General features: G+C 36.1%; 1 protein-coding gene across 13 annotated transcripts in view; it reads left to right on the top strand.

The window, feature by feature from the left end:
* LOC106877583 (piezo-type mechanosensitive ion channel component 1) overlaps window positions 1-24,193 on the top strand; it is a 138,948-nt gene that overhangs the window by 94,487 nt on the left and 20,268 nt on the right. For 8 of the 13 annotated variants that reach the window (XM_089337960.1, XM_052975089.2, XM_089337962.1 and 5 more), the window contains 25 exons: window positions 1,351-1,536; window positions 2,135-2,192; window positions 2,784-2,877; window positions 3,950-4,100; window positions 4,313-4,473; window positions 4,791-4,933; window positions 5,255-5,359; window positions 5,912-5,981; window positions 6,717-6,880; window positions 7,296-7,390; window positions 8,181-8,255; window positions 10,671-10,929; window positions 11,422-11,610; window positions 11,969-12,067; window positions 13,106-13,293; window positions 14,415-14,438; window positions 15,949-16,102; window positions 17,661-17,705; window positions 18,177-18,343; window positions 18,819-18,977; window positions 19,560-19,707; window positions 20,167-20,352; window positions 21,007-21,099; window positions 22,157-22,326; window positions 22,974-23,093. In XM_089337960.1, coding sequence (XP_089194086.1) covers window positions 1,351-1,536; window positions 2,135-2,192; window positions 2,784-2,877; window positions 3,950-4,100; window positions 4,313-4,473; window positions 4,791-4,933; window positions 5,255-5,359; window positions 5,912-5,981; window positions 6,717-6,880; window positions 7,296-7,390; window positions 8,181-8,255; window positions 10,671-10,929; window positions 11,422-11,610; window positions 11,969-12,067; window positions 13,106-13,293; window positions 14,415-14,438; window positions 15,949-16,102; window positions 17,661-17,705; window positions 18,177-18,343; window positions 18,819-18,977; window positions 19,560-19,707; window positions 20,167-20,352; window positions 21,007-21,099; window positions 22,157-22,326; window positions 22,974-23,093 — 3,303 coding nt within the window. The remainder of the gene's footprint in view (window positions 1-1,350; window positions 1,537-2,134; window positions 2,193-2,783; window positions 2,878-3,949; window positions 4,101-4,312; window positions 4,474-4,790; window positions 4,934-5,254; window positions 5,360-5,911; window positions 5,982-6,716; window positions 6,881-7,295; window positions 7,391-8,180; window positions 8,256-10,670; window positions 10,930-11,421; window positions 11,611-11,968; window positions 12,068-13,105; window positions 13,294-14,414; window positions 14,439-15,948; window positions 16,103-17,660; window positions 17,706-18,176; window positions 18,344-18,818; window positions 18,978-19,559; window positions 19,708-20,166; window positions 20,353-21,006; window positions 21,100-22,156; window positions 22,327-22,973; window positions 23,094-24,193) is intronic. The other 5 variants (XM_089337961.1, XM_089337959.1, XM_052975093.2 and 2 more) reach the window with 1 other exon arrangement.

Raw genomic sequence — 24,193 nt, 5'->3', positions numbered from 1 at the left:
GCACACACAAAGATACACAGACACACGTATTACGATAGATATTAACTTTCTCCTATCTTGGTCAGGTCATTATGTCAATAATAATACAAGAGTTGGCATCAAGATTCTTGCGAACCAATACAAAAGAATGAAGTATATTCTATCTGTTCTGTTCTTTGGAAAACCTTAGTTGCTGGCAGTTTTTGCTATTTGGTTTTGACTTTGCATTTAAAAAAAAAAAACGGAAAAAAAAAAAACATGGAATGTTTCTTTTTGTGTCTTGTCAACTATTCAAGCCTGCTTAAACCATCACAAAGCATGACACGAGATCTAAAGGCACCTATTTATCTATCTTTTATTTTTATGATTTTTTTTCTTTTTTTGGTCCCCTAATGTTTTACCAGGTACTTCCAACAAGGTGTGCTACCAACTCTTGTACACTTGGATATTGATTTGCAAAATGAATGCCATGACTAAATAAATGTTTGTGTTTCGAAATGGCGCAGAGGATCTGAACTGCATCAAAAAGAAAAGAAACGGAATATTTATTGGTAGCACACCCTGCAAAGACACTTTTATCTGTTTATTGTTTTGAAATTTAAATACTCTGGTCTTGTGTTTCTCTTTCAGATTTTCAAATTATTGGTGATGCCTTTACTAAATAATTCTTTCTTAGTTGTCGCAATTTTTGTTGTTGTTGTTTATGTGATTCGTTTATTCTAAATATATTAAACAACAAAGTTAATACATTTATGCAAATATAGAAGTGCACCTCTCTCTCTGTCTCTCTCTCTCTCTCTCTCGCACTGTTTTTTTTCTATCTTTCTGTTACACTGTCTCTCTGTCTGCCTGTCTCTTTTACACTGTCTCACTCTCTCTGTCCTCTCCCTCTCTCTCTTTCACACCATCTCTCACCATCTCTGTCTCTCTCTGTTACACTATCTATCTCACTCTCTGTCTTTCTCTCATTCTCTCCTACACCATCTGTCTCACTTTGTCTTCTCTTCCTTACACAATCTCTCTCTCTCTTTATATTTATCTCTCTCTCTTTCTATCTCTCTCTCTCTTTCTCTTACTCTGTCACTTATATTATCTGTCTCACTCACTCTCTTTTTCTTTTACAGTTTGTTTATCTCTCTTTTCCTCTCTGATACTCCCTCTTTCTCCATTTTGTCATCTATGGTTTATTTTGCTTCCTCTCTACCAAATTCTTTCCTTTTGTCATTCTCTTGCCACCTGTTTCTCTTTCTCTCTCTCTCTCTCTATCCATCTATCTATCTACCTATCTACCTCTCTCGTCATTATTTATCTGCCTGTCCTTCTCAACTACTCTACTAAATACTGACCGAATCTGTTTTCATTGTACCCCAGTTCCTACCTAGACGTAGCCAAGTATGCAGTATTCTATCACCTCTTTTGGGTGACCATGGCCATTGTCTTCTTTGCCGGAACAAATCGGATCAACATATTTGGTCTTGGTTATGTCATCATAGTCTTCTGTTTTATGTGGTTTGGCCGAGAATTTCTGTTGAAGCCCTTGAGAAAGCTACTATGGTGGTAAGTACGTTTGGTTGGTCTCACTTTTTTCTAGCTTAGAAATATTATGACTGTATTTTCTGGCATAAAAGCCAATGTGATACATAGTGTAAATATTAAAACATCGTCACTATTGTTCCAAATCCTGTTGAATTTCACATGGAATTTTTGCTCCTTCGAAGCTGTCTTGGTGCATAATTTGAGCTACCTTTATCTGGCTGTAAATATTGGTCAGAAAAGTTCTGACTTATATTCCAGAAGACACGATATATATGAATGTATATATGTATATTTATATATATATATATATATCATCATCATCGTTTAACGTCTGCTTTCCATGCTAGCATGGGTTGGACGATTTGACTGAGGACTGGCAAGCCAGATGGCTACTCCAGACTCCAATCTGATCTGGCAGTTTCTACAGCTAGATGCCCTTCTTAACACCAACCACTATGAGAGTGTAGTGGGTGCTTTTACATGCCACCGGCACGAGGGCGAGTCAGGCGGTACTGGCAACGGCCATGCTCAAAATTAAAAACGTTGTCATTAAAGAAAAGAAAACAATGAACAAACATACAGGCTTCTTATGCTAAATATTTAATTTTCCTTTACTTAGGTGGAATTTCCTCATTGGTTATACTTTTATTGTCCTTCTGGTGAAAATCAGTCTACAGGTAAGACATATATATATATATATTATCATCATCGTCATTTAATGTCTGCTTTCCATGCTGGCATGGGTTGGACGGTTTGATTGGAACTGATAAGCTAGAGAGCTGCACCAGGTTCCAGTTTGTTGGTATAATTTCTACGGCTGAATGCTCTTCCTAATGCTAACCACTACTAGAGTGTAATGGGTGCTTTTTACGTGCCACTGGCTTGAGTGCCATTCACATGAGACTGGCAACAGCCAAGACTATGGTTTCACTCACCTTGTTGAGTATATATATATATATATATATATATATATATATATATAAAAGGCAAAGAAGAAGAAAGATAATAGATTCCTATTGGTTGGCCCGAGGCTATAGTAGAAGACACTTGCCCAAGGTGCCATGCAGTGGGACTGAGCCCGGAACCATGTGGTTGGGAAGCAAGCTACTTACCACACAGCCACTCCTACAAAACTTTTTAAAATAAAACTTTTTTTTTTTAGAATAAATAAAACTTTTTTTCAAAAATATCCTTGTTTCTTTTGAATTTCACAGTCATGATCAACTGTTTATTATTATTATTATTATTTTTTTTTTTTTTCTTTTCAGCTTGTTGGTTGCGTTTATATGGATGGTGTTGGAATTGCCCATTGTTGGGCCGTAAAGTTATTCGGTATTACTTGTCTGAATAGTTTCCCAAAAGGTTAGTCTATTGTTGTTCATATGGTTGTTACTATCAAAACACAAATTATGTCGTGTGGTGCACCCTGGCAGCAGTTATTATAAGAGAGATAATCATTTCTAGATCAATCATGGTATGTGTGTGGGGGAGGTTAGAAATTAGAATTTTAAATGGAAGGATAATGAAGAAGATGCACGCAATATGACATGAATATGTGGAGAAGAAGAAAGACAAGACCAAAATGGAAAGCATGAAGGAAAAAAGGCTTTATTGCAAAGTGTGTTGAAGTTTCAGAATTTCTTTTGTAGCCATGGAAACACATCATCATCATCATCATCATTTAGCGTCCATTTTCCATGCTGGCATGGGTTGGACGGTTTGACTAGAACTGGTGTGCTGGAGAGCTGCACCAGGCCCCTGTCTGTATTGGTTTGGCTTCTAAGGTTGGATGCCCTCCCTAACACCAATCACTCCATAGGGTGTACTGGGTGTAGGTTATGTGTCACTGGCACAGGTGCTTTTTAAGTGTACTGCCATGGGTGCCTTTTAAAGGTCACTGGCATACATGCCTTTTGTGTGTCACTTAGTGCTGCCCATAATTCTGTGTAGAACAGAATTAAGTAGCTGAATGTATCATCATCATCATCATCATCATCATCGTTTCTACAGCTGGATGTCCTTCCTAACGCCAACCACTCAGAGAGTGTAGTGGGTGCTTTTACGTGTCACCCGCACGAAGGCCAGTCAGGCGGTACTGGCAACGGCCACACTCGAAATGGTGTCTTTTATGTGCCGAAGATAAATACTCAGTGGAGACAGCGATTGGGAAACACTAGAGTTTATTGGCAGGTTCAGAGTTAAGATGTGTGTGTGTGTAAAATAGTGAAGATCTGACCTATAAAAATAGTAGATTTAAAATGTAAATGGTGTACTGCTAGAAGAGTCCTCTCCTCTCTCTCTCTCTCTCTCTCTCTCTCTCTCTCTCTCTCTCTCTCTCTTTCTCTCTCTGTCTCTTTCTCTCTCTCTCTCTCTCTCTCTCTCTCTCTCTCTCTCCGAAGAGATGAATAAGCAAATAAAAATCCCTATTTTGTAGAGCAACATGGTAATTGTGAAGCAGACAAAAATGGTCTGGGATGGGATGTGATCTGCTTTGCTTTCCTTCTTCTGCAACGAAGAGTGTACAGCTCCCATTATTTCCGTCATATTGTAGCAGAACTGGAAGCTCAAAGACGATTGGCATCCAGGTTTGTTTGTATTCACTGTTCTTTATTTGTTTGTTTTTGTGATCGACTCATCCCCTCCCCTAAAATTGCTACTCCTGTGGCAAAATTTGAAACCATTAGTATTATTATTATTATTATTATTATTATTATTAACAGTTCTTTTCTACTCTCTCCATCTCCTCACTTTGTCTATTACTGGTTAATCACTAAATGAACCCACTTATTGTGTCCAGGGGAGCTGAACTGATCAATCGTATACTGATCAGAGAAGTGCTGCTTCAGAAAGAGAGAGAAACTGAAGTGTTGTATACCATCAAAAAAAAGATGGAGCATTTGAAAGCTAAGCAAGCAGGACTGAAGAAGAGCTTCCATGAACCCGACGAACATTTCCAAGGTATTTTTCTATTCTTGTTGTGTTGTTCCACTGATGACACTTTCTCTTAGATGGGTTTTGCTGTCCTTACATTCAGATCAGTAGAGCATGACCCATTTGAGTCATGTATTACTGTCAATTACATTCATCTACAGTTTTAAGTTTCTAGTTATGTGGGCTTACAGTTTTTGTGTTTTCATTTTTGAAGTGTGATATCTTTAAGAATCAAATTTTGTGATTTTAGTTTCAGCTTTTTCTCTTTTCTAATTGTATCTTATTGACTTAATTTTTGACTCTGCTGTTTACAGTCCTTCACTTTGCACTATCTTCTTTTTCAGCTATCCGTTCTGGGGACTATTATTTATTTGAAGATGAAACAGAAGAGGTACCTGAAAGCCCAGATCAGGGCCCAACCACTTCTTTGAATATTGGTCGGTCAGAACGGAGTGGCAGTGAAGATAAAGCATTGGGGCCACTTCAGGTGAGAATTTCTGCTTAACCCTTTTTGTCCAAAACATTTTCGTCAGTTTTAATCCTAAATGTCCATGTTTGTTTCCAGACTTTTAGTTGGCCCTTGTTTCACATGTTCTGAGTAATATATAACTTTCCTTTCATAAATCCCAAGTTACTCTAGTGGTTGAAACAAACTGAGAATGCATATGTAAAAATACTAATGCATGCCCACATCATCATTTCAGAATAGTGTCCTTGAAACTACTTTATATATGAAACAGAAGTGATATTTTGCTTTATAACTCATTTGAATCTCATTAACACCATCTCTTTGTTTGCTACATCTTAGCTGTTGTCCACTGCTATCGACTCAGGAACTGACACAGCTCTGGAGAAGGCAAGAGAAGAAACAGACCAACCAGTAAGTCAACACGACTCTACACCATCAGGTGATGTAAGTAAATCAGAGATGATGGAAGGTTATCTATTTTATAGCTTCTCTTTCTTTTAATAAATCTGTCATTTCCTGTTTTAACCCTTTAGCATTCGGATACTCTGTCAAACGCAATGCTTTGCAGTGTTTTGAATCATGAATTTTCTTGTAGCTTCAAGATTTTGATAATGTGATTGTTTATTTTTAGAATGACACTGTGTAGGATAGATGTGAGAGGCCAGATCTGGCCAATTTGAACATAAAACAGGTAGAATATTTGGACCTGGTATGGCTGGTTTAAATGCTAAATGGTTAAACAGTTCATTATTTACATTAGACAGATATTTGTCCTCATCTTGTTTGTTGTTAATGTGTACACAATTCCTCATCTCTCAGATATAGAAACTGGTTAAACAGTTGTTACTTACCATAACACTACTTCAGCTTTTGTTGCAATTAAGTACACTGTTTGGCTGAATTCGGTTATATTTCTGCAGTTATATTTGGCATCTATTATTGTTATTGTAAATATTTCACACAAATCCCTTTCAATCTTTCCATGTTTCATTTCAGAAACACGTCGCCATCGTCATGGGAACTTCTGTTGATAAGGTTGAAGATGAAGAAACTACTAAACCTAAAGGTTTGTTGCAGTTTATTTGATATTTTAATTGTAGGTCTTTTTATCTTTTACGTGTTTCAGTCATTGGATTACAGCCATCCTAGGGCACTACTTGGAAGTGTTTTAATCAAACAAACCTACCCCAGTACTTACTTTTAAGTCTGGTTAGAGCATCAGGCTCAGAATAATGAGGTAGTGAGTTCGATTCCTGGACCAGGTTATGTATTGTGTTCTTGACAAAAAAACACTTTATTTCACATTGCTCCAGTTTACTCAGCTGTAGCAATGAGTTACAGCATCACTGGTGCCAAGCCTTTGCCTTTCCCTTGGATAACATTGGTAGTGTGGAAAAGGAAGGCTGGTATACATGGACGACTACTGGTTTTCCATATGCAACCTTGCTTGGACTTAACATAGTTCTCAGGGAGATTCAGCATGACACAGAATGTGACAAGGCTGACCCTTTGAAATACAAGCACTACTCATTTTTACCAGGCTAGAGGATTTGAGCAACTTGAAAGTCCTTGGAGTTGATTTGTTGAACTAAAGGTGGTGCTCCAGCATGGCTGCAGTCAAATGACTGAAACAAAAAAACGAATACGAACACACACATCCACATCACGTTTACTGTATAGATTGTATGTCTATAGATAATAGATACTTTTTGTAAACTAAAAGGAGCTTATTATTTATGTGAAGAGAAATGGAATTGCTGAATAAGATGGTGACTTGATTTTCTGTATCCTTTCTTTCCAGAGTCTCTCTGCTCAAAGATTTCCAATAGCTTCAGTTTGTTCATCGCTATCCTAGTTAGTATGGCTAATTGGCTTATTAAATTCTTCAATAGAATATCTAGGAATTATCGACGTGTCGCTTATACTTTGACTGATGACATGAGGAAAGAGAAGTTGAAAATACAGGTTAGTTTCTTTTTTTATTTTCAATGTTTTGTAATACTCCACGTATTGGTTATATTAACATGTATTCCATTACCATCATCATCATTTGACATCCATTTTCCACACTGGCATGAGTTGAACAGTTTGACAGGAGCTCACAACTCAAAGAACTGCACCTGGCTCCAGTTGTTCACATGGTTTCTATGGCTGGATGCCCTTCCTAACACCAACCACTTTACAGAGTGTACTAGGTGCTTTTTATGTGGTGGCAGCATAGGTGCTTTATATGTGTCACATATATTATTTCTTAGTCGGCTTTCTGATTTGTTAGATCTTGTAAAACTGTCTAGCCATCTGAGCCCTGTATACAATAAGTTCATTATTATTATTATTATTATTATTAAAAAAAACTTGTTTTTTTCCCTTTTTCTTTCAGGCTGAGAAGTTGACATTTTTATCCTTATCGGCAATGGAAGAAGGAATAACTACTGTTGATTCCAAAGAAGCTGTTACCAGAGCAGCAGAAGACATGTAAGAGATATATTAATTTTTTTCCGTTTTTTTTTATATGAAGATAACATTGTATTTGTAACAATAACCATAATTCTTGTTACAAATAACTTACCTAATTGAGCAGAACACCAATAAATAACAGTAATTATTAATAGACAGGGCCAGATAAATTGTTGTTGTTGTTTGTTCCTTATCGAGTCATACCTGGCTCATAAAGGCCAGTTTCCTGTTTTCATTGGCATATGGGTTCCCCACCTGGACGGGATGCCGGTCCATCACAGGTTAGCTGCTAGATGCAGGAGGAAAGAGTGAGAGAAAGTTGTGGCGAAAGAGTCAGCATAAGTTTGCCATTACCTTCTGCTGGAGCTGCATGGAGCTTAGGTGTTACACTCATAAACACATTGTAGCCTGCGCTCTTAACCCCTATGCCATATGCCCGTGGATGTATCTGTCAAATGTAAATAATGTACTTAATTCCTCATCTCTCAAATATAGAACTGTAAACCTTTTAAGGCAGTGCCCTAGAATGGCTGCAGTTCAATGACTGAAACAAGAAATAGATATAAGTGAAGTTACCATCTCTGATAATTGAATATAAGAACCTTAAGCTGCAATTTCTGTAATTGCTTTAGCTTACAATATGTAAAACTTCTTGTTGTATTCATTGAGTGGGTGTGTTTCAGGTAGCAATCAATGACTGATAAAAGTTCAAACTGTGCTACAGGTAAACCAGTAAAGATTAAAATAAACTTTTGTACAGTGTTGAGAATGTATGAAATGGCTTGTTAATCTCTTTTGTCTCTTGCAGCGGCGTTAACAAAATAGCAGTGGAAGTAGACACTCCGCAAGAAACTGATATCAGAAAGTCTTTCACCAAGACAAAGTAAGTATTTCACACACACACACACATGCACACACACACGATTGGCATTTGAACTTTGCAATAGGCATTGTCTTGTGTTTTGTGGGGGCCAGTGGTTTGCCATAGTCTGTTAGACTAAGAGAGAAAAAAGAGGTCAATACCACCACTAAATAGAAAAGTTATGCAAGTTAGAGTAACTGCTATATATATATATATATATATATATATATATATATATATATATATATATATGTTTGAATATTTGATTACTGCTACATATAATAAATATTGGATAACTGCTATATATATATATTGGGTAACTGCTATATATAATACATATTGGATTACTGCTATATATAATACATATTGGATTACTGCTAGATATATATATATTGGATGACTGCTATATATAATATATATTGGATAACTGCTATATATATGTATTAGATTACTGCTATATATAATAAATATTGGATTACTGAACTTACTACAGGCTTGTCACACAGAGAACGTTTCCAGTTACTTTTGGGTACCTCCATGTATGATATATATTGGATAACTGTTATATATAATATATATACAGGATAACTGTTATATGTAATTTAGATATAGGATAACCTATATTTCAGGATGGTCATTTTTTTCCTTGCCAAATAAACACATGCACTATGTATTCACTCTTCACTCATATATTATTGTTCTTATTTTATCTTGTCCATTGTCTGGAAAACTTTCGTCACACAACTGTGACCTCTTCAGCAAATTTTCTATTCCATCACTTGTGAGTATACCCCGGAACTTCGCCGCCATCTCTCCCCTGTTCTCTCTTGCACTTTTGCTGTTTTCTACTCCTTCTCACTTTCTCTCTCTCTTTCCCTTGCTCTTCCCTCTGACTAAGTAATCAAGTATCTCCTACATCAGCACCCCTGTTTCTGTCCTCTTTCTCTATTTCCCCTCTCTCTCATCCTCCCTCCCTCCTCTCTTCTCCCTCCCTCTCTCTCTCTCTCTCTCTGGGTAACCATGGACCTCCACTATAGCTAGACACCTGTTTCGCTCTAACCTTTCATTGTCTGACTCAAGATCCCCGCTTCCAACGTTACTTGGTGACCCTACGGATACTGATGCCACATAAAAAGCATTCAGTCCACACTTTAACCCTTTCGTTACCATATTTCTAACCAAATTACACCCCATATGTGTTTCAATTAATTTCTAACATAATCATAAATTTAGGCTGGTTTCATTAAACAACTCTAACTTTTTTATTTATCAACATATTAATGTGATTTTTGGAAGATAAATTAACGAAAGGTTCTCAACCAATTCTATACCAAAATTTTTGTCACAAAGTGACTTTAATTACAGGTAAATACAGGTAAATTCAACAAAATATAAAATTATTAAAATTTTTGTTCAAACATCGCTACAGAAAATGGGTTATTAGCTAATATACAATTGGGTATACAACAAAATATTATTATAGAAGAGTTGTGCACATTACTGGATTTATTACTGTCTCTTTTGCCAGTATAAAATTAAAATCCAGAGCAGTACCCAGTATTTGATTCACAAGTCTTTTCCATACATGTGCCTTTATTACATGTCTTTATTAGTATTAAGCATTTTCCATCTCCTCTTCTATGTTCAACTGTTTTTTCTTTTGCTTTTTTAAATGGGAAACAAGACTTTCTCTTTGTTAATTGGTTAATACTGTATTTTCCAACATACCAGTTGAATATTTCTGACCCAAATTTACAGTCGACTTAAACACCAAGACAATGGTTGAAGGACCAAAAATTCCATGTGAAATGCAGCAGGATTAGGAAAAATAGTGACGACATTTGAATGTTTATCTTACATGTTTACACTATTTACTAGAATTGATTTGTATGCTAGAAAATAAGTTAAATGTTTAATGGCTTATTTCAAATGTTTAATCATCTTTTTACTCTCTTTTACTCTTTTACTTGTTTCAGTCTTTTGACTGCGGCAATGCTGGAGCACAGCCTTTAGTCGAAAAAAAATCGACCCCAGGACTTATTCTTTGTAAGCCTAGTACTTATTCTATCGGTCTCTTTTGCCGAACTGCTAAGTTACAGGGACGTAAACACAACAGCATCGGTTGTCAAGTGATGTTGGGGGGACAAACATACACACAAACATATGCACACACACACACACACACACACACACACACACATATATACGACAGGCTTCTTTTTGTTTCCATCTACTAAATCCAGTCACAAGGTTTTGGTCAGCCCGAGGCTATAGTAGAAAACACTTACCCAAAGTGCCACGCAGTGGGACTGAATCCGGAACCATGTGGTTCGTAAGCAAGCTACTTACCACAGCTACTTACCACACAGCCTAATGATAATTTTATTCAATAGTGATGAGTTTTTGATTATTTCTTTTTTTCCATATTTTTTCCAGTTTGCAAGACATTGACAATGCTGAAGAAGAAAATGAATTCGAGTTAGCCCAGCCAGTGTTCTACAGATTACTCGTAGCTTACTATTACATGCTCATCTCTCGCTCCGAGTTGGTTTGCTATTTTCTCATCGTTCTCAACCAAATGATGTCTGCTAGTCTGCTCTCCATGCCTCTGCCAATTATGGTCTTTCTCTGGGGAATGCTATCTGTTCCTCGACCATCCAAGACATTCTGGGTCACCGTTATCACCTATACTGAGGTAGATAATTATCATTATTATTTTTATTATTATTGTTGTTGTTGTTATATTTCAAATTTCGCCAAGTTCGACTTTGCCTTTGTTGCTTTATGGGTCAATAAATCAAGCACCAGTGAAACATTGGGGTCGATATGATTGACTAGTCCCCTCCTGCTAAATCTGAGGCCTTGTGCCTCCAGGAAAAAGGATTATTATTATTATTATTATTATAATTACTAAAACAACAAGCTGGCAGAATTGCTAGCATGCCAGGCAAAATGCTTGGCCATATTTCGTCCGTCTTTACATTCTGTGTTCAAATTCCACCAAGGCTGACTTTGCTTTTCATCCCTTCAGGGTTGATGAAATAGTGAATAAGTTTGACTTTTATAATCCTGTATTGTATTAGTTCTGTTTCCAGAATGACAAATGCACATTAGATTTAATTTTGTTATCACTTATTTAAGTCAGTTACAGTGAGATTTAAATGGGTTTTTTTCTTCTTACTTACAGGCTATAGTCGTATTAAAATACTTGTTCCAGTTTACATTCTTTCCTTGGAATGATGACGACAATTCTAAAAACTGGAAAAACAATCCATTTTGGCCACCACGAATCTTGGGTATTGAGAAGCAAGATTACTATGCAATGTATGATCTTGCCTTGCTTTTAGTTCTCTTTATACACAGAACCATTTTGAAGGTATGTGACATTCTTGATTTATTCCTCTTATTCTACTGGATTACAGCAAATGTGTGTATATGGGAGGTCTATTGTAGAATGCAGTCACCAAGAGGACTTTGATAAATAACACGCATTTCTTCACACTTTCACTCATACTTTGTTTCCATGTCTAGAAAATTCACCTTAAGAAATTTCACTGTAAAGGAAAATTCATCATAAAAAAAGCATTTAAAAGTAATTAAAAAAGCATTTAGATTTCTGTTTGCTTCGATTAAAAATTCATAATTTATATTGAATGTTGGCTCCATGAACAAGACGACTCAGTTTGTGCTGCAATAAAAACATGTATCTAATTAAATGAATTGCTGTGTTGTAGCGTTATGGCTTGTGGAAAGATGCTGAAGACATCACAGCTGATCTGGCAAAAGCCGAAGGAAAGGAACTAAGTCCTCCAGCATCTCCACAGATGCATGATGTGAGTAAATCACTTTGCTTTTTAAATTTTCTCAGTGACACTGGCTTGGCTTGCATGGGTGATAGGAAGGTTGCTTCCCGATCACTTGGTTTTGGGGTTCAATCTCACTGCATGCCATCTCAGGCAAGTGATTTCTATTATAGCCATGGGCTGACCAAAACCTTATGAGTGGATTTGGTAGAGGGAAGCACATATATATATATATATATATATATAGGCACAGGCATCATGGCTGTGTGGTAAGAAGCTTGCTTCCCAACCATGTGGTCTTGGGTTCAGTCCCACTGTTACACCTTGGGCAAGTGTCTTCTACTATAGCCTCAGGCTGATCAAAGCTTTGTGAGTGGATTCGAGAGATGGAAACTGAAAGGAGCTCATTGTGTGTATATATATATATATATATATATATATATATATATATATGTGTGTGTGTGTATATATTGGTGTGTGTGTATGTATATATCTACGTATGTGTATCTTTGTGTTTGTTTGTCCCCTTATCACTGATGAACATGAGGTGTATTTTTATATGGGAGGAGTTATTGCAACAATGGCAGTCTTAGTGGTTAGCATGTTGGACTCCTGATTGTCAGATTGTGGTTTCAGTTCCTGGAACAGACAATGTGTTGTGTTCTTGAGCAAAAACACTTCATTTCATGTTGTTCCATTCAGTTGGCAAAAGTGAGTAAGCCTGTGATGGACTGGCATCCCATCCAGGTGGGGAATGAATATATATGCCATGAAACTGGGAAACTGGTCCTTGTGAGTCAGTATGGTTCGAGAAGGTAACTTTACCTTTACTTTTTACCTAATGATTCCTGATTTCTTTGAATCAGAAGAAAGACAGACTTCCATGATGTGCTGGGGTTTATATGCCATTTTTGCATTGCTGGGTTTTCCTATCAATGGGTGGGGGTGGGGAAGAGAATCGGAAGACTGAATTCAACAGTTGGCTATGGGCTGGAAACACTTTGTGATGTTGGGTTTATCCATCAGAAATTTCACTGATTTTAGGTGTTGTTTATTTGTCTCTCACAGGAAAGGAAGTTTGCTGCTGCTGCTGCTGTCCCCGAAAAGCAGGAATATGACTTTGATGCTGGCCAGGAGTCAGAAGTTGATGTTCCTTTGAAAAAGAAGATGATAGTTACTCAAGACCCTAAGGACAACAGTCCCCATATTACCACACTGGAGCCTGAACCTGCAGAAGAAACTGTACAGAAGAAAAAGTAAGGATTTTTATTTTGATTTTCTTAAACCCTTCGTGAAGTACAATCATCAGAAGGGATTGCAAATTAATGAAGTTTGTTTTGTTTTTCTCCCAAGAAATTTGTGGTTATAAATGGGAATGGGTAAAGCTAGGATTGTTTCTGCATTTTGTCTGGTGAGGATATGCTTTACACATCACATTATAGTTACTTATGTTATTCTGTGTATTTCAGTTTGTCTGTAAGCCACTTTAGGTGAACTTTTGGGATTATGAGACAAAGAGTTTTCAGGACAGTTTTGGGATACAATAAAACAACTATATTTCAGGATAGATAAAGATGTATTTGAATAAACATTTTCTCTTTTATCTCTTTTACTCTTTTACTTGTTTCAGTCATTTGACTGTGGCAATCCTGGAGCAAAACCATGAGAATAAATAAGCAATAGATTTGACAAAGAAATCTGAATGCTAAGGGGTTCATAGACTTTCTTATTATCCCACTAGCATTTTCAGAAATCCCATAGTGTCCCTAATCTTTCTTCTTCTTAGGATACTTTTGACAAGGAAATACCTTACTAACAGAGCTCTGCTAAATAGTGGCTTCATCACACAGATCCACCTACATATAATGAGGCTTCAAATTACACAGTAATTAATTTTAATAAAAATGTGCTAAATATTAACTGGGATGCTGTTTAAACGCCATCCTCTCCCACAACCGGATGTGAGCCAAGTCTGTTGGCAAAGGATGGCAATTATCCACGTCTATGAAAGTACTTTCAGACTGATGTACTTGAATATTTACAACAGGCAGTAATGTACAGGAACCTAATATGAAGATGGTGGAGAGATGTGACCATCTGAGGCAAAAAAGAACTAATGTGATTAGGTAGAATAAGAATGTAACTGGGTCTCTGGTTGCGATTGACAATGTAGGTGTTAAGGGTGGAAGATTCAGGATGACAACGATGACGCAGATGAATTTATGGATGAAAAGAGATGATGATTGTGTTGACAAATTTTATTTTGTAACCGTTCAATAAAGCTTTGCATTGTTTATTGTTGACCTCTTTCCAAAAAGTCATTGCATATGGCTGTTGCTTCTATGTTTGTGATATTTTCTTTGCTTTTGCTCTTCAGTATTTTGACAGTTCTTGAAACAAGGTAAGATATTTTGTCTGCGGTGTCGGGTAATCCCTCATCCCCTTCAGTATCCACCCTCCTCTGTTACTGCAACATTTAACATTCCATAGGTTTAGATATACCATTCTATCTGGTTTCCCCTGCTTCATTTTCTTATCACCAGCTACACTTGCTTATATAAATAAACTGACCGTGCTTTTTAGGTTTAAAAGAGACAGATAAAGTGATATACGTGTAGCTAGAGTGAATGACAAAAGAACAGGAAGGTTGTCCAGCCAAACATTTATCCTATCAGATTTGTTTTAGTCTCAAGAAGGTCAAATTTAACCACCTATCATAATTTAACATTGACTGGATATTCATTGCAATGTATGTGTGTAATGACACACACTGCAATGAATATCTCCTGTAAGATGCAAAACCAGTTTGTAATTATGTTCTTTGTAATATTTAATTATGTACTTTTGTAATTATGTGCTTTGGAGTGTTTAATAATAAATTTTGAAATTATTTAAATGTAGAAATGTACTTTGGAACACGTAATTTTGAAATGCAGTAATTTGTTTTGGATATACATAAAGATACTTTGGAATATGTAATAATGTATTTTGAAATGTTTTGTTTGTAACAATATACTTTGAAATTAATTGATTGTAATGTAAAGGGAATAACATCTTCTTTTATTATTTTTCTATGTCTCCTGACTTGTGTGGGATATTTTTTAACATTACCTACCCATCTGTCTGTCTCTGTATATTAAGGATTTTAGGTTTTGGTAGCTTTTTATAAGAGTTTTGTTTGACTGACACACAACACTTTTTTTATACACTTTTGCCTCCTTCATTAGGTTCTTTATTGTGTTGTCTATGTTTTTCTCACTGAAGTCTTTGGTAAGCCCCTAGCTGAATCTGCAACCTCTTATGTGTATAAATTAATGGTGGCACTAGATCCTTTTTTTCTTCTTCCTTATATATACCTCTTAATGTCTCTTATGTGGTGTTGTGTTGATTCTTTGATAAATAAACTGAAGTGGATCCAATTAACATTAATTTATTGCTGTTGTTTTCACAACCTGGATGTCACGTCTCATTTCTTGTTCCTCCAGCAGATCCAGTTTCATCCCCACCTGAATAATTTCCTTTATTTTTTCCACCTTGCCCCATCTCATCACCATCACCATCATACACCCATCATTCAATGCTGGCTTCGTCTGAATATGTTGTCACAGCCTGTGTAATCTTGCATTCACAGCGTCTGAGAGAACTAACTGACTTTGGTCTTGTGCGTATATGCGAATGTAGACTGAGATATTTTTATCATGTTATCATCATTAGAGAAGTTCCAAGCAAGATGGAAAAGAAGTGTTTTGAACTTTTGATCATGTTGCCAATTGAATAAATTCTTTCCAAGTTTTCATTTGTATACATTTATAACATCTCTGTTTTACCTCTCTCCCACATGTACTTATAATATATCAGTGTGTATAACATATAATTGCATGATGTAAATATTGTTTGCTTATATGTTGCAGGTTTGTATCGGTTATGAAACCATTCCAGAATTTCTATCGCCAAATGACCAACTCTGCCTACAATGCAGTTGTCGATGTATATGCACCAATGTTTGTCTGTGACTTTTTGGCCTTCCTCATTGTTGTCTTTGGATATTGGGCCTTCGGACCTGTTGTAAGTAACACCATTTCTCTATCAAAGCTCAGTCTCCCAAACGTTTGTTACCTTCTCTGTTTTATTTTTAAAAAATTAATTTTTGCCAAATCTCTTTACTAATTGAACTTTCTTGTTCAAGATATACAGAAATAAAGATTCAGATTTAAAAAAAAAAAGAATCAAGCAGGCGTGGTTGTGTGGTAAGAAGCTTGCTTCCCAACAACATGTTTCCGAGTTCAGTCCCACTGCATGGCATCTTGGACAAGTGTTTTTTCTCTATAGCCTTGAGCTGACCGAAGCCTTGTGAGTGGATTTGGTGGATGGAAATGGAAAGAAACCCATCGTGTATATATATATATATATATATATATATATATATATATATATATTTATGTATGTGTGTCATCGTTTCTGCGTTTGTTCTCCATTACTGCTTGACAACCGGTGCTGGTGTGTTTATGTCCCCATAACTTAGCAGTTCAGCAACAGAGATCGATAGAGTATCAGGCTTTAAAAAAAATAAGTACTGGAGTCGATATATTCGATTAAAATTTCAAGGTGGTGCCCCAACAGGGCCACAGTCAAATGACTGAAAGAAGTAAAAGAAAGGATAAAAGATAAAGCCTAAAATAGTGATGTTCATGCCTTTCCCCAGACCGTCAGAGATGTATGGAAGATGACCCCTACACCCCCCACCACCACTACCACTACCATCATTGCCTTTATTATGGATGATAATAATTTGTAGTGTGTGCTCAATGTCTCAGATTTGTTTACGAAATAAAGTTGATTAAAATGGGCTAAATACTTGACTTGAAGTTTATTAAAATTAGTTAAAACTAAAACTAGAGTTTAGTGAGATTTTAGGTGACAACTGTGGATATCTCAGCAATGATATCAGACAATTTGTTATTGCCGGATCTTATATGAGATGTATTTACGATTTTAAAGCATAAACCACTGAGTGGGTGGGAAATATTTACGGTGCCTGATGCTAAGAAAACAAACGGTGAATGCCATGTTGCTATTGTGAATATTTCCAAGAGAGGTAACTATGCTTGTTGCAAGGGAGATTATTCTGTAACTTATGTTCAATCCTTAACACTCTACTGCTTGTGCCCACCATGGGGCCTATGTGTAACTGATTTTATCAATGTATGTGTTTTATGTTACATTACACCAGGTATATTTTTTTGTTATGTCAACTGTTTGTATTAATCAGACTGGTGTCCTCATCTTGATTGTTGATTTTTCTTGTGTTTCAGCTGTTGTGCATGCTTCTGTCTTCTTCAGGTGTCTTGTGTTGCACTTGGCTCTTGTATTGGTTCAAAATTCCACTGCAGCAACCAAGTTCAATACAAGACACTCGGAAAAGGCCAAAGCGTACAATAACCGAAAAATGTATTGAAAGCAGCAATGAAGATGAGGACATCAGTCCAACTAATATAAACAGTATACATAATATAAATATTTCATCTCAGAAATATAGAATTAAATGTTTTGCTATTGATAGCCATATTCTATTGAATTACTGTTTTATTCTATGGCTGATATTGGTATTCTTTCAATTTGGCAGCAATCTGGTGAAGGAAGTGTTACAACATATCTTGAAGAAAACCGAGTAAGTCTTCAATTAACCTTATGTTATATTGATTCCTAACCATTATTTATTCCAGCCTCTGGTTCAAGTATTGTTCATCTTTTCAGTAAGGTCCAATATTTTCCTAACATTCAATATACTGGTAGAGATGCCGCCACCATTTCTCTGTTAAACGTTGCTGAGATGGATGAGTTGTGAATTACTTAAATAGTTTCTAAACTAGTTATAATATTGACCATTCCAGCCAACTACTATCACATAAATAGTAGAACATGTGTGCTGAGACCCCCCTTCGGTCATGACTGACCATGGGATTGCACCTAGAAAGTTACCCTCCCAGGCACAAGTCCGGGCAAGATTGTTTATGGAAGACCAGCAGTCGCCCATGCATGCCGGCCTCTTCTTACTTCATTACAATTTCTCTGTATCCTCCAGTCAAGTAATTTGGAAATTGAGCAGTTACTAACAAACCTCAAATTTCTCTCTTTCCAGGTTCCAATTCCATTTCTTGTGATGTTGGTTGTCCAATTTATGTTCATCATCATTGACCGTGCTCTGTTTCTTCGTAAATGTGTCCATGGGAAATTCATTTTCCAAGTCTCCCTTGTCATTATTGTTCATATCTGGCTCTTCTTCATCCTACCAGCAATTACAAACAGGTGAGCTGACTTCATTCTTTCTTTTTATTGTTCTTTTCTATTTCACATTTACCTTTATTGTCTCCTTTCTCTATTTTTACACTCTCCAGTACTCCATCTTCTCCACCTTCTGGTCCTGGGAAGGTCACTGGGAGTAACTGTCACTCTGTTGGTTAGGATGACTCTCTGCAATTGTTCCTGTTCTAGGACAGCATTCTTCACCCGATGAGATGTCATCTGGTGTACCGCTTTAGAGGAACCCCGTTTCAGATGCTTGTACCTGTGACAGTACTCTTTCAGTCCTTACCCAACATGCAAGACCATAAGCAAGGATAAACACAGAAACCCATATCTTTGTCTCTCTAGCTCTCTTTTCTCTTTCATGTTTCTCTTTATTCTCTTCTTCCATTTTTACATTCTCCCTCTTTCTACGCAATTCCCATCGCATATAGTCTTCTAATGTTGTTTTTCTTGTTTTGATTTATTGTGTTTTCAGAATGTTTATCAAAAACGTTCCAGCAATGTTGTGGTACTTTGTGAAATGCATCTATTTTGCTCTGTCTGCACATCAGATTCGTTCAGGTTATCCAACCAGGATTCTTGGAAACTTCTTAACTAAAAACTATTCATACCTCAACTTGTTCCTGTTTAAAGGGTAAGCACTTTAAGAGCTTTCCTCTATTCTTTTCTGCTACATCTTGTCTCGACCCTTAATTTAACATAGACTGAATGATCGGTGTTGACATATCTGAACCGTGAGGTGCCATTATGTGTATAATTCTGTGGTTTACCATCTACAAAATATTTGCTCCCATATTTAGACCAAAACTGACGATAAATTTCTTCAAATCAATAACAAGGTAGATTACTCTTTCTTACTGTTTACCACCATTGATATCTTGTACATTATATAGAATTGGACTGAGGCGGATTACAGAAAATACAATTCAGGAAACATTTAGACTAAGAATTTGCTAGAATTTCCAGTAGTTTTTAGCTTGTCATTTCTACTGCTGGGGGAAGGAACGTTACCTATTCAGAGAAGTGGCAGTGTCACTAATAGCCATATTCAATATGGAGAGGGATGGTTAGTGATCGCAAGAGAAAACAGTTGTTTCAACATAGAAAAAATAGGAGACATCTCACCAATTCTGATGTGGTAAAAATGTTGTAAAAGAAGTATCAGAGACATTGTCCGGTTTCTTACTGCCTCCACCAACGCTGTTCATTGTTTCAGGTTTCTCGTCATTCCATTCCTTTTGGAACTTCGTGCTCTCATGGACTGGATGTGGACAGACACCACTTTGGCATTGGGCAGTTGGTTACAGATGGAAGATATCTATGCCAATATATTCGTTCTGAAATGTTGGCGGCATGCTGAAGCTGTAAGTTTTTTTGTCTTGTTCATGTTTTTCTTAGCTTATAAAAAAGACTGTTATTATGATTTATTTTAAAATTTAATTTTTGTGTTAAAATCAGTCAAGTTTAAAAAAAAAAAAATTTTAATTTGATTCATCATCATCATGTTCTTTATTTTAAATTTCCAGTGCCAACACTCTACATATAACGAGGATGTTGGTGGCTCAGTTCCTTTATTGCTATACTATGTAAATGAATATGATAATCTTTAACATTACCTCAGTTTTGTAGCTGTTGTTGCAATTGATGTTGATCGCTATAGATTGGAGTTGTTGATATTGTTGTACTAGTAATTATAGGAAGACTTAACATTGAAGACTAGTACATTGTTGTACTACGAAGACTTAACATTGAAATGTCTGTTACTTTTGTTGATAAACCCTTTGAAATTATTGTTATATATCACAATGTTTATTATCTTACAGACATACCCTACCCCTCGAGCTCTTAAGAGAAAGTCAACTATCAAATATGGAGTAGGAGGTCTGCTGCTACTATTAATCATTTTCATCATCTGGTTCCCCTTGGTGCTATTTTCCTTTGCTAACACTGTTTATGAAGTAAATCCTCCCAAAACATGTACCGTCAGGATTTCCCTGGGTGGTTATCAAGTAAGTGTACTTTTCCTTTCAATATCTTTTAGGCCTTTTCTCTCTAAATTATCATGGCTAAGTATAATTAATATTGTTAATGAATTTTAAATCTAATTCTTTTCAGATATTTAGCATATTTTCAAAAAAGCCTTTTAGCATTCACATTACTTTTTCAAATGTAATGCTTTTTTATTCACATTGCTTAGAGATTTTGATGAAGTAACTGTTAATTTTCAGAATGATATTGTAGGGTTGGTGTGAGAGGCCAGATCAGACCAGTTTGAATATAAAACAGGTAGAATATTTTGGCCGGATATAGCCAGTTTGAACACTAAAGAGTTAGATTAAATTAATCTGCAGTGTAGAACTGGATGTTAAATTGATATCAATGGTTAATGGATACTAAATTTCAAAGAAGTATGGAGCTTTTGTGCCTCCTCTTCACAATTTTATTAGTTGATGAAATAAATGTTATCATTTCCCATATGAAGGATTGGTATACTGTATGGGTATACTGTAGGCTTTATAGGAGTATTTTGACAGATGTTGAAATACAGAGATATCGTATATAAATGTGGGAATGTAAAATGTGAAAAATAAGAATATTGCATGAATCTGTAAAACTGAACAATGTAAGTCAGGATGTTTACTTTTCTTGTTTTTTTTTTCCAGCCCCTGTTCAAAATGACGGTACAACAAGCAGACATTTTCGCATTAGATGAATCACAATACAAGCTTCTACACAAATTCTACGATACGACTCCTGTAAGTCAATGTGCGACAATTTTGTCCTTAATACAGCTTTTTAATTCACAATTGCTCTTTACCATTATTATTATTATTATTATTATTATTATTATTATTATTATTTTCATTGTTAAGGTGGCAAACTGACTGAATCGTTAGCTTGCCAGGTGAAATGCTTAGTGGTATTTTGTCTGTCTTTGTGTTTTGAGTTCATGTTCCACCAAGGTTGACTTTGTCTTTCATCCTTTCAGGGTCGATAAAATAAGTACCAGTCAAGTACTGGAGTCAATGTGATTGACTATTTCCCTCCCCACAAATTCTAACAGGGTCATAAACAAACCAAGACCAATTGTCAAGAGGTGGTGTGGAGGACAAACACAAACACACACATGTGTATGTATATATATATATATATATATATATATATATATGTATAACTGAGATTCAGTGGAATTTGGTACGTAAGTTGAAGCACCAAAAATTAGTGTGGTATTATCTGTACAACTCAAAATAAGGTGAATAAAATCAAAATAAGCAACAGGGTATCCAGTGATGGTGCAGTACGACCATCAAGCAGATCCATTTAATTGAACAATGCAATCCTTACATCAGTTTAAATGCAGGGCAGCTGAAGATAGCACTGCATTTAAATTGATGTAATGGTTGCATTGTTCAATTAGCAGCTCAGCAAGAGAGACTGATAGAATAGGTACCAGATTTAGAAAATAAGTAAGTTATGAGTTATCAATTTGTTCAACCGAACCCTTCAAGGTAGTGCCCCAGCATGGCCACAGTCTGACTGGAACAAGTAAAAGATAAAACACTACCAACAACTTTCAACTTTTGAAAGGGTTAATATATTGATTTGAGGGCTTTCATCTTGTTCACGTATTGCTAGTAAGATGTTTTAGTTTCAAGATTTATGCTAATATTCAGAATCCTTCCTTTTTTTCCAATTGAAAGTATCCCTATTTTGCTTTCTGTTGTCTCTGTTCTTCTCTCTGTCTTACATTCATGCTAACTCTTTACATATATAATAATTATATCTATACATACGTACATACTTCCGAAACAGAGGGCCAGCAGTTTTCTAACCAGCTATGACCCACAAGATATTACAGTAATCACTATCAATGGCGAATCAACATCTGTGTGGGGGATAAGTCCACCAAGTCAGAAGAAACTCATTCGTGACCTCATGGATGCCAAACATATGGACATGGATCTTGATGTCTCGTTTACAAGGTAAGTGCTTTTTTCATGATTTTTTTTTACGTTTACAAATTTGTGTTGCAAGATTCCTGATGTGAAACCTTGTGTTGAAAACAGATATTGTTATATTTCAGAATGGTCATTTTTTTTTTTTTGTTTTTCTTTCTGTCAAATAAACACACTCACTATATTTACGTACTTCACTCGTTTATTACTGTTCTTATTTTAAGGGGTTACTGAAAAGGTCACATATGTGTGACGAAAGATTTCCAGACAATGGACATAAGATAAAATAAGAACAGTAATATAAACGAATGAAGAATGGAATATATAGTGCATGTGTTTATTTGGCAAAAAAACAAAAAAATGACCATCCTGAAATATAACAATTGTTTTTTTATTGTTGTATTTGGGGATGGTCATGTTGCCAATAGCTCTATAGAACCATATAATGTATGTTTTTAATTGTTTTGGGGAGGACAAGATTGATAAAGTGGGTCCCAGTTTTACTTAAGAAACATGATGACAGTGTATCATCAGAGTTAAGTCATCGTCTGCTTCGTTAGAAATCCAAGCCTCCCGAGTCCATGTACATGTTTGATGGGAGGTTATTCTGTAATCTGTTATAGGATGATTGTTATACTAACTAAAAGGATTGTTCCACCCTTTTCTCTCTTCAGAGGTAAGAGATCACCTCAGTCTCCAGGCACCTTCTCTAAGCAGTTTCAAGTCACGCTCACCAATGACACCGCAAGCAAACTTGCTCAAATCATCAGTGGTGGAAATTCAAGTCAACTGGTGTAAGTAGTCTTAATTAATTCATTGTCTGACCAAATGTGTTTATTTTTTTTTATTTTGTATGTTTTTCATATGCATAAATCTTTGTATAATGAATAGATGCATGTAGGATAATGTATAGCATTGTTTACGGTTCGTAGTGATGTTCAGCCCCAGGTCAGTGCTCACCAGGCAGACCTATTATAACCAAAGACTTTGAAGCTATGACCGTCCCATTTTTTTTTTTCTTTTTGAGGGTATCATCTGTGTCTAGTTCAAGTGGTAAAAATTTATATACAAGCTCTGTTTTGACATTAAGAAGTATGAACTGTAATCCTGGATGCTATTTACACTGAATCTGTTGAGCATCCATGAATATTATGTTGAAATCAGTCTTCTTCCACAATGGTGATATAGTAACATGCTTAGCATAACAGAAATCTAATTCCAAATGAGCATTCCTGCAACAAAATAGTATCTTCTCCAAGGGGGAGTGTCTATACCTGAGAATCCAGGAAACTGGCCCTGTGAATCTATGTGACTCAGGAAGGAATTATGGAAAGATATGGACAAGTGATTCATTGAGGTACCTATGTGGTGAGGACAGGATGTAATGCAGGACCTGGTGACATCATGCGTAAATATCTTTCCTTCAGTCTTGTAATGCTAACAGTTTCTCATTCATTTACTGTGTGTTTTGGAGGTGAAATATTTGGCAGTCTTGTGTAAAACCTTGGAAGCTCCTGTATAGGGTGTCAGTAGTGGCTTCATAAAGATGCATTGCCAGACTTTCACATTTACAAGTAAAAGTGGAAGGAAGCGTAGAAGAGAAAGAAAGATGAAAACAAACAAACAGATAAAGAAAGCTGTATTTAAATTCATTCAGTGACAGAAGAGAAGGGTAGTGATGACGACGATGACGACGATGATGATGATGGTGACTGATGCCACCACCACTGCAACTGATACTGTTGATGATGGTGGTGGTGGTGGTGGTGTTGGTTGCTGCCAACTGACAAGCTTTGTGAATAAAAATCTTTAAATGGGATTTCCTTCCTTACAAGAAGACATAAGATGAATGTTTAATAAATCTTTAAGCTTGTCAGTCAGCTTAGAAATTTCA

This window comes from Octopus bimaculoides, chromosome 20 (assembly GCF_046866305.1).
Source record: "Octopus bimaculoides isolate indiv1 chromosome 20, ASM4686630v1, whole genome shotgun sequence".
NCBI lineage: Eukaryota > Metazoa > Mollusca > Cephalopoda > Octopoda > Octopodidae > Octopus > Octopus bimaculoides.
This window is presented reverse-complemented; position numbering and strand designations above follow the sequence as displayed.